General features: G+C 43.8%; 1 protein-coding gene across 2 annotated transcripts in view; it reads right to left on the bottom strand.

Annotated features, from left to right (window-relative positions):
* EPHB1 (EPH receptor B1) overlaps positions 1–18559 on the bottom strand; it is a 434509-nt gene that overhangs the window by 60855 nt on the left and 355095 nt on the right. For both annotated transcript variants that reach the window (XM_012451172.3, XM_012451174.3), the window contains one exon: positions 12295–12417. In XM_012451172.3, coding sequence (XP_012306595.1) covers positions 12295–12417 — 123 coding nt within the window. The remainder of the gene's footprint in view (positions 1–12294; positions 12418–18559) is intronic.

Below are 18559 nucleotides of genomic sequence, written 5' to 3'. Positions count from 1 at the left end.
TGGGAGGCTGAGGCAGGAAAATCACTTGAACCTGGGAGGTGGAGGTTGCAGTGAGCCAAGATTGCACCACTGTACTCCAGCCTGGGCGACAAAGTGAGACTCTGTCTCAAAATAAATAAATAAATAAGAAAAAGAAAAGAAATTGAGAAATAGTAACTAAAGTGGAATTTCAGAATATATGAGTTTGTTTCTCCCCACACTTAATTTTTCCATTGTGTCTAGCTGAATAATTGAAATGAAATGGTCAGTTTCACTTTGGCAGGATCATGATTCATTTTTAACGGATCCTGGTGCAAGAACATTCAGGGGATATGGGACATGTTCAGGTACTTTGACCCTCTGGATGAGATATATACCATTTATATTCCTACATTGCTGGGAAAGCATTTGTGTTTATTGGGTGCCCCAGTAAACAGACACTGAGGAGTTAGGAAGGGAAGAGGTTCACTTCTGAAACACAAAAGGGGAAGAAAGCAGGATTGGGCAGAGAAAGCCCAAGATCACCATGCAAACCTGATGAAATCCCAGCTAACACAAAAGGCAGAGTCAGAGCATTTCCCATTGCAGAAGCAGCCAGGCCCTCACATCCCTGCCATGCTCAATCACTGGCTAGGGGCTGCTGGGAGGAGCTGGGCCTCTGCAGGAAAGCCAGGGCCACCCCTGAAGGTGCTGCAGCTGAAGGCTGTCAGCTAACTGCACTTTTGGCAGGGGAATAGCAAGTTATTTCTCCAAACAGATATGAGCTGCACACCTCCGTGTGTGCCACAGCATTGAAACATTTTCACAGTAAAGTCACCAAGAGTAAAAACAATTTTGGTGACACTATTGCATAGCTGCCTAAAAAAAAATCTGTTGAATCCTGTTTAATGTGATTTCAAAAGTTATTTTATAATTTAACTTGGCTTCGTAACTTCCGATTCTTTCATGTGAAGCAGTTAAGTGTCTACTTGTAAGTGTGGCATGGAATGTGTGTCAAAGGCCTGACAGGAGAGACATGGCTTTCTGCTGGAGGACCTTTCTGTCTCACTTTCTGCTCCTGGGAGAAAATGATGGAGCAACCTGTGAACAATCAGATAAATTACTGGCCATATTAGAAAAGCCAGTAATTCCCTTCCTTTCCCTTTTCCCTTCCCTTCCCTTCCTTTCTCTTTTCTTTTCTTTTAGACAGAGTCTCACTATGTTGCCCATCCTGGACTCAAGCTCCTCCGTTTGGCGATCGTGCTGCCTCAGCCTCCTGAGTAGATGGGACTACAGCTGTGCACCACTGCTCCTGCACACTGATTTCCATATTGAATCATATGCTCTTTTGGTGAACTGCATGAGGTCAGACCAAGCCTCATTCATGTTTGTGGCTTGCACATCCACTCCACTGTAGTGCCTGGCACAGAGCAGACATGCCAGCAAAAGTTGTTGTATCATATTTATTATTATATGCTTGGCTTTTGCCTTGCTTGCTCTTGGGTGCAAACTGCTGAAGATCCTATCTTTGCTTTATCTAGAAGTAGAAGTACCAGTATTTAAATTTGTGTGTTAAAAACATGTATACTGCAGCATCATCTTCTACAAACACACACTACAGTGGCTTAATTTATTTAGTAATTAAAATGAGTAAAATTTAAAGAAAAGTACTGGACAATATAGGCCCGTCACATACATGTTTATGTATATATATGTATGTGTGTATATATGTGAATGTATGTATATAGGTGACTAGATATGGTTATGCATGTATATATGTAGTATATATATAGCATATATACATAAAACTATGAGATGAATGAATACAAATTACATATTTGATACTTATACTAATGGAAGAATATTGGTTAGTATTTCTTCCTTGTTGCCATAATAATGAGCTCTATTTTCTTCTAGGAAAAAGCCAGAGCTGATAGTTGAGGGTAAGGGTGTGCTAATATGTCTTAATAGAGGAGGCAGTACACAAATATCTATTTATTAATCACCTACTATGTGCCAGGAACTGTGCTAGGTACTTTGTGTGACTTATTCAGTCTTCACAACACCCCTGTGAGTTAGGTGTTACTATGGCCATTTAAATAATAGGGAAACTCAGGGACAAGGAAAACATGCCCCAATCACAGAGCTGGGAGTCACAGCCAGGGTTGTTGCCCATGCCCCTCTCTTCCTGCCACATGGCCTCCAATAGCTATGCCTCAGTTAGCAGGACCACAGGCAATAAAGCTACATAGATATGAAATTACAGTTCAGGGACCATCGTGCCCCAAGTGCACAGGTTCAAACAAGTCATATATAGTGACTACCACAGCAACTCAATATCCAGGTGAGAGCAGAAGTGATATTATTTCATAGGCAGATGTCATTCCCGTAAGCTTCCTGCCGGGAGTCAGGTGGCATCAGAATTTGGAAATCAGTGTATTTATCAGTTTCTACATATGAGTGTGTGGAGTTTACAAAAGTGCTCCAAGTGAATCTGATGTCCCCCGCAACACACAGGAAGACTCCAGTCAAGAACTTCTGTTCTACCTCAGTGGTTCTCAAAGTTGGCTGCCCACTGGAATCACCTGAAGAGACTTACAGAGTGCAGAGGCCTGGACCTCACTGCAGAGATTCTGACGAATTAGTCTGGATATAGCCTGCACGTTGACCTATTTAAAAGCTGCCCAAAGGATTGGTTACATAATTTGCAGAGCATGGTGCAAAGTAAAAGTGCAGTACTCCTTGTTCAAAAATTATTGAGAATTTCAGTACTGTGACAGCAGAGCATTAAACCAAGTGCAGGCCCCTCTCAACACGGGCCCCGTGCAAACGCACCAGTCACAGGTCCACGAAGCCAGGCCTGGCTGTCCCAGTGATTCTCACATGCTGCTCAGGCTGAAAACCATAGGCTTAAACCATCCAAGCACTTTTCAAAGGAACTCTTGACCTGCCAAAAGCCATGGCGCACCTGAAATTTATCTCTGTACTTCCGAATACTAAGCAAAGCACACATATAGGCGGCCTCATACTGCACTGGGCCTGGCATATAATGTGGTTTTCATAGATGTAAGAGGAGAAAAAGAAGAAAAGAAGGAAGGAAGAAATCAATGAAGAGGATATGGACTACTTTTAGAAAGTTTTAAAAACTAAGATTAAAAATTAAATAACATTTTTCCAATTAGAAAAGTAGTTTGATGGAATCAAACTACTTTTGGTCTTCAAGTCTAAAAACTCATTGGTCTTCAAGTCTAAAACTGACTGGTCTTCAAGTCTAAAAACTCATCATACAGTTTTTTAAAATTATAAAATATAAACATGCCTTCTTTGGGTAGGGCATGGTGGGCTTTGTGGTTGGTTACCTTCATGGTCATGGCATCGCTGCTCTCAGAAATCTGCTCTGCAGTGACTTAAAGGATGGTAATTCTGTAAAAAGAACTCCTTTCCTGTCTGGCAAAGAAATGTCTTCATATTCTCCAAGCCAGGAGGTTTTCAAAGCACTAACTGGAAAGGATGCCACTTAATATCTAATCCTCACTAGGAGATTATGTTCACCCCTGTAACCAAGTAGCCCCCCGAGTGCAGTTGGGAGGAAAACTGGTAGTGAGTGGAGGAAGAAACTCCACGTCTACTGCCAAACCACACCTGAGTCACTGGATGTTGGCAGACCCTTCATTTCTCCAGAACTTAGCTTTCTCATTTCTATTCAACCAAAAGAAGCGATCAACTGTCTTGCCTAACTAACAAGGTGTTGAGAGAAGTCTAGGAGAAGGTGCTTTGTAAACCACAAACTGTTGGAAACAATTGTGGGTGGTTATTTATTTATTTATTTATTGAGAATAGTCTTGCCATGTCACCCAGGATGAAGTGCAGTGGTGTGATCTCGGCTCACTGTAACCTCCGCCTCCTGGGTTCAAGCGATTCTCCTCCTGAGTAGCTGGGATTACAGGCACCCACCACCGTGCCCAGCTAATTTTTGTATTTTTAGTAGAGACGGGGTTTCACTATGTTGGCCAGGCTGGTCTTGAACTCCTGACCTCGTGATCCACCCACCTTGGCCTCCCAACGTGCTGGGATTTCAGGCGTGAGCCACCATGCCCAGGCTTTATTTTTTTTTTTAGACAGAGTCTCACTGTGTTGCCCAGGCTGGAGTACAGTGGTGCGATTTCGGCTCACTGCCACCTCCACTTCCCGGGTTCAAGCAATTCTCCTGCCTCAGCCTCCCAAGTAGCTGGTATTACAGGTGTGCACCACTGCTCCCGGCTAATTTTTGTATTTTCAGTAGAGACGGGGTTTCTCCATGTTGGCCAGGCTGTTCTCAAACTCCTGATGTCAGGTGATCTGCCCACCTTGGCCTCCCAAAGTGTTGGGATTACAGGCATGGGCCACTGCACCAGGCCTATTTTAAAAAGACAAAGTAGAGGTAGGTAGTGTAGGGGGGAGTGCAGAGTGGAGGCCTCATTGGAGGACAAAAGAGAGGAAAAGTAGGTTTCTGCAGCCTTGTGAGACTTATGGTGACTGATCTAAGACACACCAGAGCTTTTTGCCAGGGGTCATGGCGAAGTTTCCCTGCCAGATGCCTGGGCATGGAGGGTGTCTCCAGGTAAACCTAGGATGCTAAAGTCTGGGGTTTCTGGCCCTTGAGCACACCACAGCCAATAGCCTTATAGACAGGTGGGAGCTGATGGGCATACTGCTATTTTAATAACAGGAAATCAAGACCCAGTGTCACAATCTAAGAAATTGCTATCACCTGTGATCTTTGACTTTGATTTAATACAGCACCTTCAAGAAATTATTTTTGTTTTTCGATAATTTTCCTGAAATTATGGGCCAGGACTTGATGTCTGTGGTACTCTGATTTGCCATCATCTGAACTCTAAAGAGCTTCCTTTCACATGAGCTCCAAATCATGTCCATAATGTTTTCATTTTTAATAAAACTTCATAATACCTAGAAAATATTTCCAGCAATTCAAGAGTTAACATTATATTTAAGACAGATTCTTATAGGAAATGCTTATGCTGGGTAGTGGTTGTGGCTAATTCTTTTCATGAAGATTCTTTATTGACAGTAAATACAACCAGCCTAATTTTGGTCCTACTGGACTTTGATCGGCACACATCTTTGTGGCTGACCTTGGATCCTCTCCTATAGACAAACATCTACATGATTTGGACCCAGATCCAGCTGTAGGCCAGTCTAGCGGCAAACGTGCTCAGCAGTGGTTCTCAAACTATGGTTCTTGATCAGCAACATCAGTACCACCTAGGAAGTTGTTAGAAAATGCACATTCCCAAACCCCACCTAGACCCACAGCATCAAAAGTTCAGTAGATGGGGCCTGTGACTTGGGTTTTAGCAGCCTCCAGGTGATTCTGATGCCTGCCTCATAGGTTTGAGAACCATGGCCCTCAAGGCTGTCAGCTGAGGGTAACTTAACCAATTCCTATGCGTTTCCTCCCAGACAGCTGCTGAAATTATTCCCTACAAGTTTCAGCTCCTTGCCAATTCCTCTTTCCTACCTTCCTTGACAAAATGAGGAAGAGAGAAAAAGTGGTTCAGCAGCATTAAATGCCTCGACTATTAAATGTAAAATCAGAAGAAAAGAATTCTCAATTTTTGAAACGAAACATTCACCTGCCAGCAGGTATTTCAAGCAGTAGCTGCTGGTTATGCAAGCAGCTCAAATCTACACACAATTGCACATTTTTTTAAAAGCAGCATTTTGAAGTCAAAAACTGCCTTGGGGGAAAAAAAGGAAAGCAGAGCTTCTAGTTACTAATTCAAGCTTACACCAGAAATGGAATGTTTTAAGAATACATTTAAACTAGGTTTTAAAGTATGATTTCAGGCAAGTTTTAACACACTAGCCTGTGCAAGATAAGTGAGTTATGGCTAAACCAGGGAGAGCAGAACCATAGTACACAGTCCACCACTTCCTGACGCTGCACGGAGGATAGACATTATTAGTTGACCACAACCATCCTCACCCTTTCATCAGAGTTCCTCAGATACTCGTTACTAGGCCACTGGAGTTGGCACGAGATGGAACCTGCTTGACATCCACTGTATTCACAATACTTAAAATCGAGAGAGAGGAAATGGTTTCCTCTTTTCTTGTAGCTTTTTATAGTTATTAGACAACTGCATACCTATAAATCACATATGTGTGTATATACATCTATATCCACAGCAGCGAGAGTGGCAGCTAGCCACTCTGTAACTGTCTGCAACAGCCCAAGGGTCCATTCACATGAGGGTTACATTCTCCGGATCTAGATCAGCTCTAGCTGGGTTTAAATTCTAGCTCTAGCATAAACTCAACTGGCAGCACACACTTCGGCAAGCTATCCTCTGAATGTTGATTTCCTTACCAGTTACAAGAAAATATACCTGCATACACATACATATGCGCTAACTCACAGAGCAATAAGAGAGTTAAATGAGACAATGCTTGTGAAGAATGTAGAGTATTGTCAGATACACGGTGAGTGTTCAAGACACGCCAGCTACTTTGACTATGTTCCCGGAGACATGTCTGTGATTCCCTCTCCTAGAAATGCTTCTTGCTCTAACTTCTATTCAGTGTGGAGCTACCCTCATGCTTCCCATCTGTACTCTGAATGACACCAGGACTGTCAAATTTGCAAGTGACCTTTCTGCCAAACCGTCCCCAAGGAAACCCGGGCCTTTGTTGGCCTCACAGATGATTCCATCCCCATCCACATGTATCACACATTCCCTCATCCCAACTATTCTCACCCAGCCCTTTCACTGCAAGCTTCCTTCTTCCATACGATCAGCCATTCCTGGAAATTTTGAATCAATAGCTGCTAAAGTCAGAGGAGAATGTATTTATTAATTAAAATACAAATGGCATGTCTTTTTCCGCTAACGACTTCTGGTGACACCTTCACCTACATAGGCATGCACTGACAGTCATGCTTGGGCTGTTGCCTACAGTTATTCAGGTTTCACACTGCACAACCCAGGAGTGCCATTCCAGCTGTAGAGCCCTGGCTCATGCTCTGGGCAAGTCTACTAATCAAACTGACTAGAATTAACCAATGCATGGGAATTGACTTATGAGATGACGCCTATTAGACTCATGGTAACAATAAGCTGATATTTTCTGAAGATACCAGGGTGAACTGCTTGCTGTCTTCTGTAAAGATGCTTCAATTACTCTCAGTATCTGCAGGGAGAAGAGGAAGGGTCAGCTTTCCTTCACTCCACTGGGCCACTGGGCCACTTTCAGAGCGTCAAATGACTCATGATCTCATGCCATGTCTCCAGTCTCTCTTCATTCTCCTAAACACCACCTAATTCTCCATATTTTTAGCACTGCCATGTTCTCCCTCCAAGGACCTACTTTCATTTGCCATATACAACAAATTCAGCACTTAAGTGCCATGCACTAGTCCAGGTACCAGACCAACAAAACACATACATTCCCTTGTTCCCATGGAACTTTGAGACTTGTGAGGAAAGATGGACATTAAACAAATAATTACTTCATAATTAATGATTTATTATTGTCTTCTTGGGCGGCATCACACCTGGCTCAAAATTATTATCTTTTTATTTCTTTAATCAACATTTGCAACAACTTTAGGAGAAACTCTGGCAGTTCAGGCAATTCTTCAGCCTTGCAGTTTCTTAATTTTCCTCCACGGGTCTTCACTCACATGCACAACTGCCATTCCCCACACCCTGGATGCCAGGCAGCCTCACTCTCCCGTAACCTGATGCCCCTCATTTCTGGTCACAGCCTCTGTGCTACCACTTCCCATTAACTCCAGGCACCAAGCCCACTAGTCACTGCATTCATCACATTCATTTGGGTATATCCCAGTTTGGATACATTTAGTCACTTAAATACAGCCTTGATCCTAGTATCAACCCTCTCAAAGCCTCTCCATGCCATCTAAGCAAAAACCCATAGCTGGTCTTCACACCTCCAAGGTTTGGCCCATCCTTTGCCATCACCCTCTTCCAGTCCAATCCAAACACAGCATTTCTAAGATTCAGCTCCCTAGAACCTTAGTCCTTTCACCCATCCTGCTATGAAACCTGTTTTCTATGAGATCAAATTCATATGGCAGCCTCTGGATCTCTAGATCTTGGCCTGATTCTCCAGATTTAGTGTTCAATACTTACCCACAGGAAATCCCTCCCTAGCAATCTTCTTTTCCCTTCTTCTTAGGATGTGCCACATAATGTCAGTCCATCCAAAGCCTCCACAACCTCAGGGGCCCCTTTGTTCCCTCTTCCCTGAGTCCTCTCCTGCTATCAAAACTTCTCTCCCATCTCCAGGGTTACACAACCTCTGGGCCCTCATCTGCGCTGCCTTCCTCTCACTGAGTGGCACTGAATGTCTGTGCATTAGACAATAACCCCTGCATGGCAGGATCTGTTACACAATGAGTGTATTTTTCCAGCATCCCCGCCCCCCACCTTACAGTCACAGGCACAGAAGCAATGTTTAACGAATAAAGATCTTTCTGAACTCTAAACTTAATCCCTCCTGCAACAAGCCTTCTCCTCTGGCTCTATATCTGGCAGACGCAGGGTAGTTCTTCTGAAACCTCTTTGAAATAACTTTATGTAGTCTGGGGGATGGGAGGTGTGCTGATAAGTGTTCAACTATCAGCTCTCCAGAAAGGAAGGAAGGAAGGGAAGGAGGGAGGGAGGGAGGGTTGGAAGGAGAAAGGGAAGGAAGGAGGGATGAAAGGAGGGGAGGGAGGGAGGGAGGGAGGCAGGAGGGGAGGAAGGGAAGGAGGGAGGGAGGGAGGGAAGGAAGGAGGAAGGAAGGAAGAGAGGAAGGGAGGGAGGAAGGGAGGAAAGAAGGAAGAAGGGAGGAAGGAAGGGAGGAAATGAGGAAGGGAAGGAAGGAAGGAAGGAAGGAAGGAAGGAAAGGTTCATGATTTGTAGCATTTGTCAATTCCCATAGTGTGAAGAGTGAATACTCCCACTATGGTTGATGTCAAGAAGAGAGAAAAGAGAAAGAATGAAAGAAAGAAAGAGAGAGAGAGAGAAAGAAAGAAAGAAAGCGAGAGAGCAGAGAGCAGGCTCATGATGTGTAGCATTTGCCAGTTCCCATAGTGTAAATACTCCTACTATAGCTGATGTCAAGCTACCAACACGATGTCACTAAACATGGGGATAGAAACAGACGTGCATAATTGGCTTCTGCATGCTACTGCAGGCTGTCCAGCACACCACTGCTGGAAGGTCATGTTCATTTTCCTTCTTAGATCATTTAGTTTTCCTCTTCTGTCACTGTCTCATTCTCTCATATGCCTCATAAAAACTTACTTTTTCTACTAGTGTTTATCCTTGAAGGCTCAGGCCAAAGGTCATTCTTTGCAGAGCCTTCCTGCTATGCTCAGCCCCTCCCAGAACAGCAAGCTGGATGCTGCTCTGTGCTGGCCCCACACTTAGCATAATACATGCCTGTGTGGATGGTGTGAAATAATTAACTGTTACTGGCCTGATTTTTCCACTAAATCTGTCAGACCTCTGAGTCTATTTATTCGCCTCTGCATGTCCAGCATGTAAGAATTATTCAGTAAAAGCTTGAGGGAAGAAGAGGGAGAGAGGAGGGAGGGAGGGGGAGAGGAAAAAATAAAAGAAGAATAACAGCCAGATATGGTGGCTCATGCCTGTAATCCTAGCAGTTTGGGAGGCCAAGGTGGGCAGATCATGAGGTCAGAAGATCGAGGCCATCCTGGCCAACATGATGAAACCCTGTCTCTACTAAAAATACAAAAATTAGCAGGGTATGGTGGTGCATGCCTGTAGTCCCAGCTACCCGAGAGGTTGAGGCAAAAGAATCGCTTGAACTCGGCAGGTGGAGGCTGCAGTGAGCCGAGGTTGTGCCGTAGCACTCCAGCCTGGCGACAGCATGAGACTCTGTCTCAAATAACAACAACAAAACAAAACGAAAGAATAAATGACTTCTGGTTCTTCTTTTCATGTTTTGCTGCCATTTGCAACCCAAGCTTTCCCCTTGCTTCAAGTATTCCAAGTGGCTAAGAGAAACATTGCCAGTTACATGGTATAAATCTTACCTTAACAGATTCCTTACTTTTGAAACAATTTGACCTTCACGTCAGCTCTTTTAGTACTGAAGAGTCAGCCTCAGTGGGGCAAGGTATGAGAGAAATGAGAGTGATAACAGAGGAGAAAAGGACCTGGAGAAAAATTGGTTCCCTGCAGGAGTGTCTTCTGTTAAAATTACATGAAGTTATGCATAGTAAGATAATTTCCATAGGGATTCACTCTGGGATATTCTGAATTGCAAGGAGATGGGTCTCTGTTAGAGAGTGTTCAGTAACTGGGCAGAGGTCTTTATACCATGCTATTGGGCATCACAGAAACTACTAAATGCATCATTTCTCCCCAATACCATGTGAGTCATGGAGAGGACTGAACCTTCTCTGAGCAGAATGCACAGACATGGCAGCACTGGCAAATGCTAGGCACAAATGGAGGTGAAGGATGGGGCAGAGCTATCAATTGTCCTTTTATGGGTATCCAGCAGCTGGTGAGCTCACCCCAAATTGTAACTATCCAGCAGGGTCATAAAGTGAGAAGGCTCTTTACTCCTCTCCTGACAAATGCAGGCAGGGGGGTGTTGATGTGTGCTCCCTGGGATGAAATACAGTCCAGAACACATCGCTCTAAGCACATGACATAAATAACAACATTAAAGTCACTAGCACCATTACCACAAGCCATAACAACAATTAATAACGCAAGCAAACAGAGTACAGGCCCAAAAGCCCGCCTCCCCAACACTCTTTCAAGTTTACTGGAGAAATCTGAGCCCCTAAGTTATCCAATTTATCTGGTACCTAGCCTTCCAAGGCATGATCCTTAAATATGTCAGCATCTAAAGAGGAAGAGAAAATTATCTGCACAGAAGTGAAAGTCATGGTTCAGTAACATGCTTAATGCAAAAGTCAATGGGAAATATGTATAAACTCATGTGGATATGATTCTGGTGACCCAGCTGAAACTCCTGAGGGGTTGGCGGGAGCAGGTGGTGTGTCATTTCCCAGCACCCACCACAGTGATGCTGAAAAAAGTGTGAGGACGAAGCTCTTGAAGAGAGAAACCAGAGCAGGAAGATGGCAGCCTAATGGGGCAGACTCTCAAATGTGACTTCCAATTTCACAGATGGCTTTTTGACCCCTGAGTGCATTAAGAGAGCAGTGAACAGAAGGATGGTGACATTCCCCCTAAAGATAATATATGAAGTAGCTGCAAAACTTTGACTAAACATATTTTATTGAGTTAAAATATTATTGAGAGAGGCAATTCCATGGCTTTCCCAATAATGACATGAATAAAGCACTTCTAGATCCAAGAACCTAAAAAAGATGACAGCACATTAATGAAGAGAGCCTGGACAATGGCTAAGAACTGAAGGGGAAGAAAAGACGAAGAATGTCGTAGAAGAAAATAAAACAAATTTAACACATCTTTTAGGAAGGTTCAAAAGAGGCAGGAATTAGGTTTCTTTTAGTGATATTTTAAGATGTTTTATCTCATTTACATTAATAAGGCTGGGTCCATTACCAAACTGACTCAACTAACTAACTCATTAAAGGAAGATGAAAATTCTACATCAGTCTTAGGTATGATTTCCCGAGAGCAACTCAGGCAGTGAGTTTTACGCTGGACTGGGTTTCTATTCCAGTGCAGGGAGAGGGATGAGGGCACACACATTTCTTGAGAGTGAAATTTGTCTTGTATTGTTACAAGCTATACCATAGACTTTTCTGTTTAAAAAAAAAAAAGAAAGAAAAAAGAAAAAAGCTATAGGTTGACTTTCTTTGGGAAACAGTGGTTTCTCTTCTAATCATCATGGTCTGTCTTCAAATTCATGTATATAGGAAATGGAGACCTTAAAGTATGGCAAGATATCTTGACTTTAAGCCACTGAGATATTATTGTTAGTAAGTGGAATACTAAAAATGTATATTTCTTTCAAAGCCTTCTCACCTAAGTACCTTCTGCCCCTCTCCTTATCTGCATTTGGTGGTCCATTTCCAGAGTTATTTCTGAATCTATAAAACCACAGCTGACTTTTCTGCAACAGCAGACAAGCTTGGCCACCATGGCCAAGGTCCCCAAAGATCCCGAATGACGTTCTCTCTCTGTCCTAGATACACATGTAGATAGTTCAGACTCATCTTCTGAGGAGAAAGAAGGTAGAAGCTCTCTTCCTAATGGGATGACTTTTCATACTGAAAGAGAGCATCTAGAGTGGTGGGAAGAAGATGCCTGGACACCAGGAGGACACAAACAAGACAGGGGAGAGTCATACCTGCTCCGATGACCTCTTCAATTTTCACAAAAGATACATCAATCTCCTTGGCAAACTCCCGGACAGCTTCGTTGGGATCCTCATAAGTGAAGGGGTCAATGTAGATCTTCATCCCTGGGGAGCCTTGTTGGAGGAGATAAGCAGGGTTAACATCCCAAAGAGGACACGGTTGTCATTCAGCACTGCTGATGTCCCCAGCACCAAGGGCATTACTGGGCGGAGCTCTCCTACACCCCAGGCTACAGCCTTCCTCTGCCTCTCCTCCCTTGCTGGGCCTCCCCATCTCCCTTCCTTCTAGGCCATTCTAGCCTGATTCTCTGTCCTCTACTTCTCCTCCATATTTTCTTCTTTTTTTATAAGCTCTTGATGAAATGTGGAGCAGATTACTTATAAGTGACAGATCGGGACCAGTTCCCACACAGGGCGCTCACAGAAGGCAAGGAAGCTGATTGATGCCAACCAAATGCATTAGCAGAAAAGTGGTGGTAAAATGGTAGGGTAGATATCAATATTTATCAACTTGACAACTTTCCTGAGTGGAGGCCACCGTTAAGGTTATAACTGACGGCTGTGGTACAGGGCTGCAAGAGGGATGGGGATGGATTTTTTTAAAAAAGAGAGAAATTGCTGTTAGAAAAGTCTCAGGATGGAAGTGCCAAGATGGTATACCAGAAGAGAGAATGTGAAGAAAGCTTATAAAATACTAATAGAGAAAAGAGCAAAGTCTACATGGAAAAAATGAGGTGGTATGAAAGAAAAATGGTGATTGAATCTTCATGCCTTCAGACACACTGAAGTATGAAAAACAAATAAAATGGTGAATGAGAAATACATAAAGGAATATAGACCTTGTCACCGATGTATACAGTGGCAAGATAAATAGGTGTGCATGGGGACAAAGTAGAGAATTGTCATTGCAGAAAAAACACATTCAAAAAGTAGAGGAGAGGGAACAAAAAATAGTACTGGAACCCAAGAAATGAATGTATTCATTCACCATGTAATTTTTCAACACGTTTGATGTGTCATTAGGCAAAGTACAGGAATTGTTTTCATGGTGGTGGGTGGTGGAAAGACTGGGGCTTGGAAGGCCAAATGACATGGTCTGGTATCACAGCCTTGGGAAGAGTAGGGGCTTTCTCGGCCAGGTACTGCTGTCTCATTCATGAGACAGTCAGGTCGGCAGGGGCAGGCAAGCCTACAAAAGCCACCTTGCTCTAGGTTCAGTGACTGGGGTCCAAGGCTGAGGTTGGGCCTCAGGTTTCGTGAGCTCTATCTTACCACCTGGCCCCTCTTCATGTCCCCCACCCCTCGCCACAGTAGCTTGTTCCCTTGTGACCCTCAGCTCTAGGTTTTTTTTATTTTGAGATAGTCTTACTCTGTCACTCAGGCTAGAGTATGCAATCTCGGCTCACTGCAACTTCTGCCTCCTAGGTTGAAGTAATTCTCTACCTCAGCCTCCAGAGTAGCTGGGATTACAGGCACCTGCCACCATGCCCAGCTATTTTTTTTAATTTTTTTTATTTTTAGTAGAGACAAAGTTTCACCATCTTGCCAGGCTGGTCTTGAACTCCTGACCTCATGATTAACCCGCCTCAGCCTCCCAAAGTGCTGGGATTACAGGCGTGAGCCAGTGTGTCCAGCTTAGTTTTGACATTTTCCATTCAAAAACCTCCTGATGGCTCTATAGCTCCCCTAAACTGGTGTTGCTTGGTCATCAATCGAGGCAAGGACTGGAAATACTAGAGCATAATCCAAAGGAAGACAGAAGATACAACAAACCACTGAGGGGATTATTTTTTAAGACAAGGAGGGCCAGGTGTCCTGCCCAGAAGAACACTTTTTTTTTCTGAGTCATTAAGTAAAAATCTCTTGTTTTAGCCTTGTCCATACCATTGTAGAGGGCTCCTTGAAAGCTTTGGGAGATCACTGACTTTGGAATGTATAGACCGAAATTTGGACAAAGCAAGCTGAGAGATCCTCATGTTTATGTAGAATGATCTAGTCCCTAGGATGTGGTATGAGGGATGTGTGTGTGTAGGAAGAGACTTCTGCTTTAATAACAGTGGACCAAGAGAAAAACAGAGATGGGGTGCCAGGCCTTTTTCATTTGTTATGAAGAACAAGAGTAAGAACAGCCAAACCAGATTGGAAGCATACAGAGAACCCAGGTCAGCATCTCCAGGCCACCCTATCTTACCTTGGGCTCACCTAGAAGCAGTCCTTGAGACAAGATTTTTGAAAGCAATTGGCTTATCTGGGTGGTGATCCCAAGAAGTACCTGAGATGAGAAGGGAAGTAAGATAGGGAAAGGAAGGCAGCCTGTAAGAGGCACGCGCTCAAGCCACTGTGGGTCATTGAGCAGGCCTAATTCTGCTGAGATTCACATCTAAACAATGTATAGGTGAGCACATGCTTCACAGTTGGCCCGCCCTGGGGTCAGGAGAGCTGTGATATTTCCACACAATCGGTCAGAGGCTGCTTGGCCTGCTGTACAGGTGGGCAGGGAGGCTCCAGGGCCAGAGAAAGCAGTCAGGCAAAGAAACACAGATGCCGCAGGTGGAAGTCAGCCGGTGTGTGACTGGCAGCAACAGATGCACTCAGAATGCAAAAGGGACAGCAGGTCAGTGTCAACAAGCTGTGATTTCTCCCAAATTCTGTGCTGTGGTGAGAGGAGGTAAAGAGCCCAGGTGCTGGGACCCACAGATGAGGTGAGGACCCCAAAACCTTTTATTAGCCCTGTATAATGTAACATCTCTTAGCGTGGTTTTCTCCTCTGCCAATGAGGGAGGTAACACCTCCCTCCCAAGGTGGCTGTGAGATTAACGAACATATTGCTGACGACATACCTAGCATAGTGTCCGAAGTACAGTGATGACTCACTGACTGATAGACTTGTTATATCATCAGTAAATTGTTCTAGGAAGTGTTTGGGGAGGTAGGAAGAGGAAGCAAGCAGAGGGTGGGCAGTGGGGGTTGTAAGCCACTTAGGGTTATATTAGTTCCTTTAAAAATAACTACCTTGTTATTTTAGATCAAGGGCTTTTGAACGATGTATGCTAAGCTGTCCTACAGGAACTCTTCCATGGAAACTAATTAAACAATCTAGAATATGCGGTAATGAATGGTTTGCAAGTAAAGACATACATAAGGATGAATGGGAAAGGATTCCGAGTTAATGAGTTTTACAGATATTGGCCCCAATCAGTTCAAGGAAGGAGCTATTCCCAGAAGGGAAAGGGCTCATCTCTTAACGGTGCCAGGATTCTTTCAGGCCAGTAATGTGAAAACAAGTGCACACACATGGAAGAAAGTCTGCACTGTGAAGGTGGGTGCAGTTTACTAACAAAGAGAGGTCTGCTGCTCTGCTGGCTTGTAGAATTAAGAAGTATGTATGTACGTGTGTGTGTGTGCACACACATATATGTGATGGCACAGCTGCTGTTCTGTGGCCATGGGCTTTGGTGTCACTGAGGCCTTTCACCAGAAGCCAAGGGGTCTGCCTGGAGTAGTGATGTAATATCAATTTAGAACATCTGTATGACTGCATCTATGCAACAATTAGACTCAGTATGCATTTTCGCTGAAACTGAGGAAAGCATTGTCACACTGAAGAAGGGAAACTGCAGAAGTGAATCATCTGTCTAACAAATGGCTCAAACTCTATGGCTTTGTCCTAAGGTCTGATAGGGTGGGATGAGAAGGTGGCCCTGGTGTTGCCCCTCTTAGGGGCGCAGAAATCTGTGTTCTAAATTAGGAGAGTGACTCAGTTGAGTGTCCTCAACCAAGCATGTAAAGTTTCCCCCTGCATCCACCTCATCTCAGAATGGCACATCTTCTTAGACCTCTCTCCTGCAGTACAGCTAGCCTTTCCAAATCTTAGAAGATGATGAGGAGAAAAAATGCCGTTAGCTAGGCAGAACAGGTCATTTGTCTTTTGGCTCATTTTGTGTTTCTGCATAAATCCTACATCAGCCTGTTCCTGCTCCCACTTGCCAGTGAGCAGTTTTTAATTATCAGGAAAATGGTGTTTAGTGCAATGAATCATCAGACAGTGAACAAGGAATTCAAGTCAGCTACAGAGTCGGGCACAGCCAAACATTTGGAGACAGGGCTCAGAAAATGTTCTCAGATTTGTGAGTGTTGGGGAAATATTATTAGTGGCAGTAATAATATCAGATGTAATACATCCCTATAATGTAAAGCATTTTAGAGTAATCTGTACAATGCTTTATATTATCATTATTGTGAATATAAATATTGTTAACATATTTATATTTTATGGTTTCCAATTATTTTCATCATAGGTTACATACCTTTGGTATAAAAATGTTATGTATGGATTTAAACTGCTGATTATTAGAACCTCAAAAGAGAGAAAAATCTTTAATTTTATGTTCTTCTAATTTATTTAGTTCAATGAAAGATCTAATTTGCAGACATGTGTGTTCTTTGACCTCAAAATTCACTTATCCTATAGCTGGGATTAATTACAGCCTTAGAGGACCTTAGTCTCAGGGGAATTACCGAATCTTAAACATGAACCAAGCCTTTAAATATATTAGGTTTGGGGAGAAATGATTTAGCCACTGTCCAGAACCTTCTTGCATGGAATGGAGTAGTTCTTGAAGCAGAAGAAACCTCTGATCATTGTCAGAGACCCCGCATCAGTAAATCAGGATGCTCTCAAAGGTGAAAAGGCTGGGACAAGCTCTGGGGATGTCTCAGACACATAGAGTATATTCGAAAAGTCATGGAGACCCTTTACAAGTGCTAGGGTCTCCGGGAAGAACAGAAGAGGGCTGGAAAGGGCCATTCTAAAGAGTAGGTGATATGTGGGGATTGAAAGCTGAAGGCAGAGGAGTGAATGCTTCTTTCCAGGTCTCCTGTGCATTCAGAAAGTACAAAATCAATACCATGGACATCTTAGCGGAGACCGTGAATACCCACATGGCTCCAGGGTGCCAGGACAAACCTGGCACTTCCCAGCTGGTGGAGGATGTCTAGAATTCCACAGTATGGTTTCAGAAGTAGTGCATTAGATTGTATTTAGTCATTAATATTTTTGTGTGCCAAGGTCTCAGGGAAGAGCATTTTGTTTTGGAGCATGGCATTTTGTTCTTCATTCCAGATTCAAGGCAGATATTGTCATTTTTGGGACTCTCCCAAATTTGGTCCAGATATTTAAGCACAAGGGGTTTTGTGTGTTTAGAGATCTGTACATAAAGGGACTTCATCCAATCTTCTGCCTCAGTATGTTGATCATCCCTTTCCCTCAACACCGACTAGAACTCCAAACCAGCACTGTGCTAGGAACTGTGAAAGCTACCAGCAAAACCAAGTTCACAAGGGTCTTTAGGCAATCCAGACACGAAATAACTGGAGAACAGTGCAGGATAGTGTTGGATCAGGAGCCCACAGCTAGAAATGGGTTCAAGTGCTGCAGAGGCCAGAGAAGGCAGAGGCTATGGATGCCAGTCTTCAGGGTCAGAATCCTGAAAACATCAGAACTCGGCTTGAGCCTGAAAGGACACATGCACATCATATTGCACTGGAAAGGGAGAAGCCTGGAGCGTTGTGAGGTACAGCTAGCAGAGGCCTGGCAGTGCATGGGGAGAGTGACACCAGCTTGAATGTGGAGGGATTCGGTGATGGCCAGAAGCATGGGAAGGCCTTGGTCACCAAATAGAGGAATTGGGATTGATGTCACGGGACACACAGAGATGACAATGGCTCCATTAGCAGGGGAGGGATGTACTGAGAGTGGGGCATTGGGGGGCTCATTTTGCTGGCAGGCTGCAGCATTTGCATGTAGTGTTGTGGGGAAGAAGCTAGAGGCTGGAAAAATAGTTATAAGGTTGTTATGTAATAGTAATTCAGGTGTAAGATAACAGAGTTTTCAACCAGAGTGCTGATACAAGAACAGCAGAAGAGGCAAGACAAATGTCAAAGGAAGAAGTGGTTGCAGCTGATGAGCAATCAGACGTGGGGAAGTGGGGAATTAGGGAAGGACGAGATGAATCCAGGTCAATGCCAAGATTTCTAGAATCACATGGCACCATGAACCAGGTGAAGGACTTTGGGAAAGCAAGCGTATTGTAAGGAGAGTTGGCACATGCGGTTTTAGACTTTGGATGTACAAATGAAATGTGCAGCTGCTTAGAAGCTGGTCAGAAAACGCAGACTGGAAACCGAGTCAGAAGAGTGGAACCAGAGTTGTGGGTTTGGGAGGCACATTGCTGGTAGCTGAAAGGCTGAAGACTGG

Source organism: Aotus nancymaae, unplaced genomic scaffold, assembly GCF_030222135.1.
Source record: "Aotus nancymaae isolate 86718 unplaced genomic scaffold, 86718_ANA_hifiasm-v0.15.2.pri h1tg000019l, whole genome shotgun sequence".
Lineage (NCBI taxonomy): Eukaryota > Metazoa > Chordata > Mammalia > Primates > Aotidae > Aotus > Aotus nancymaae.
This window is presented reverse-complemented; position numbering and strand designations above follow the sequence as displayed.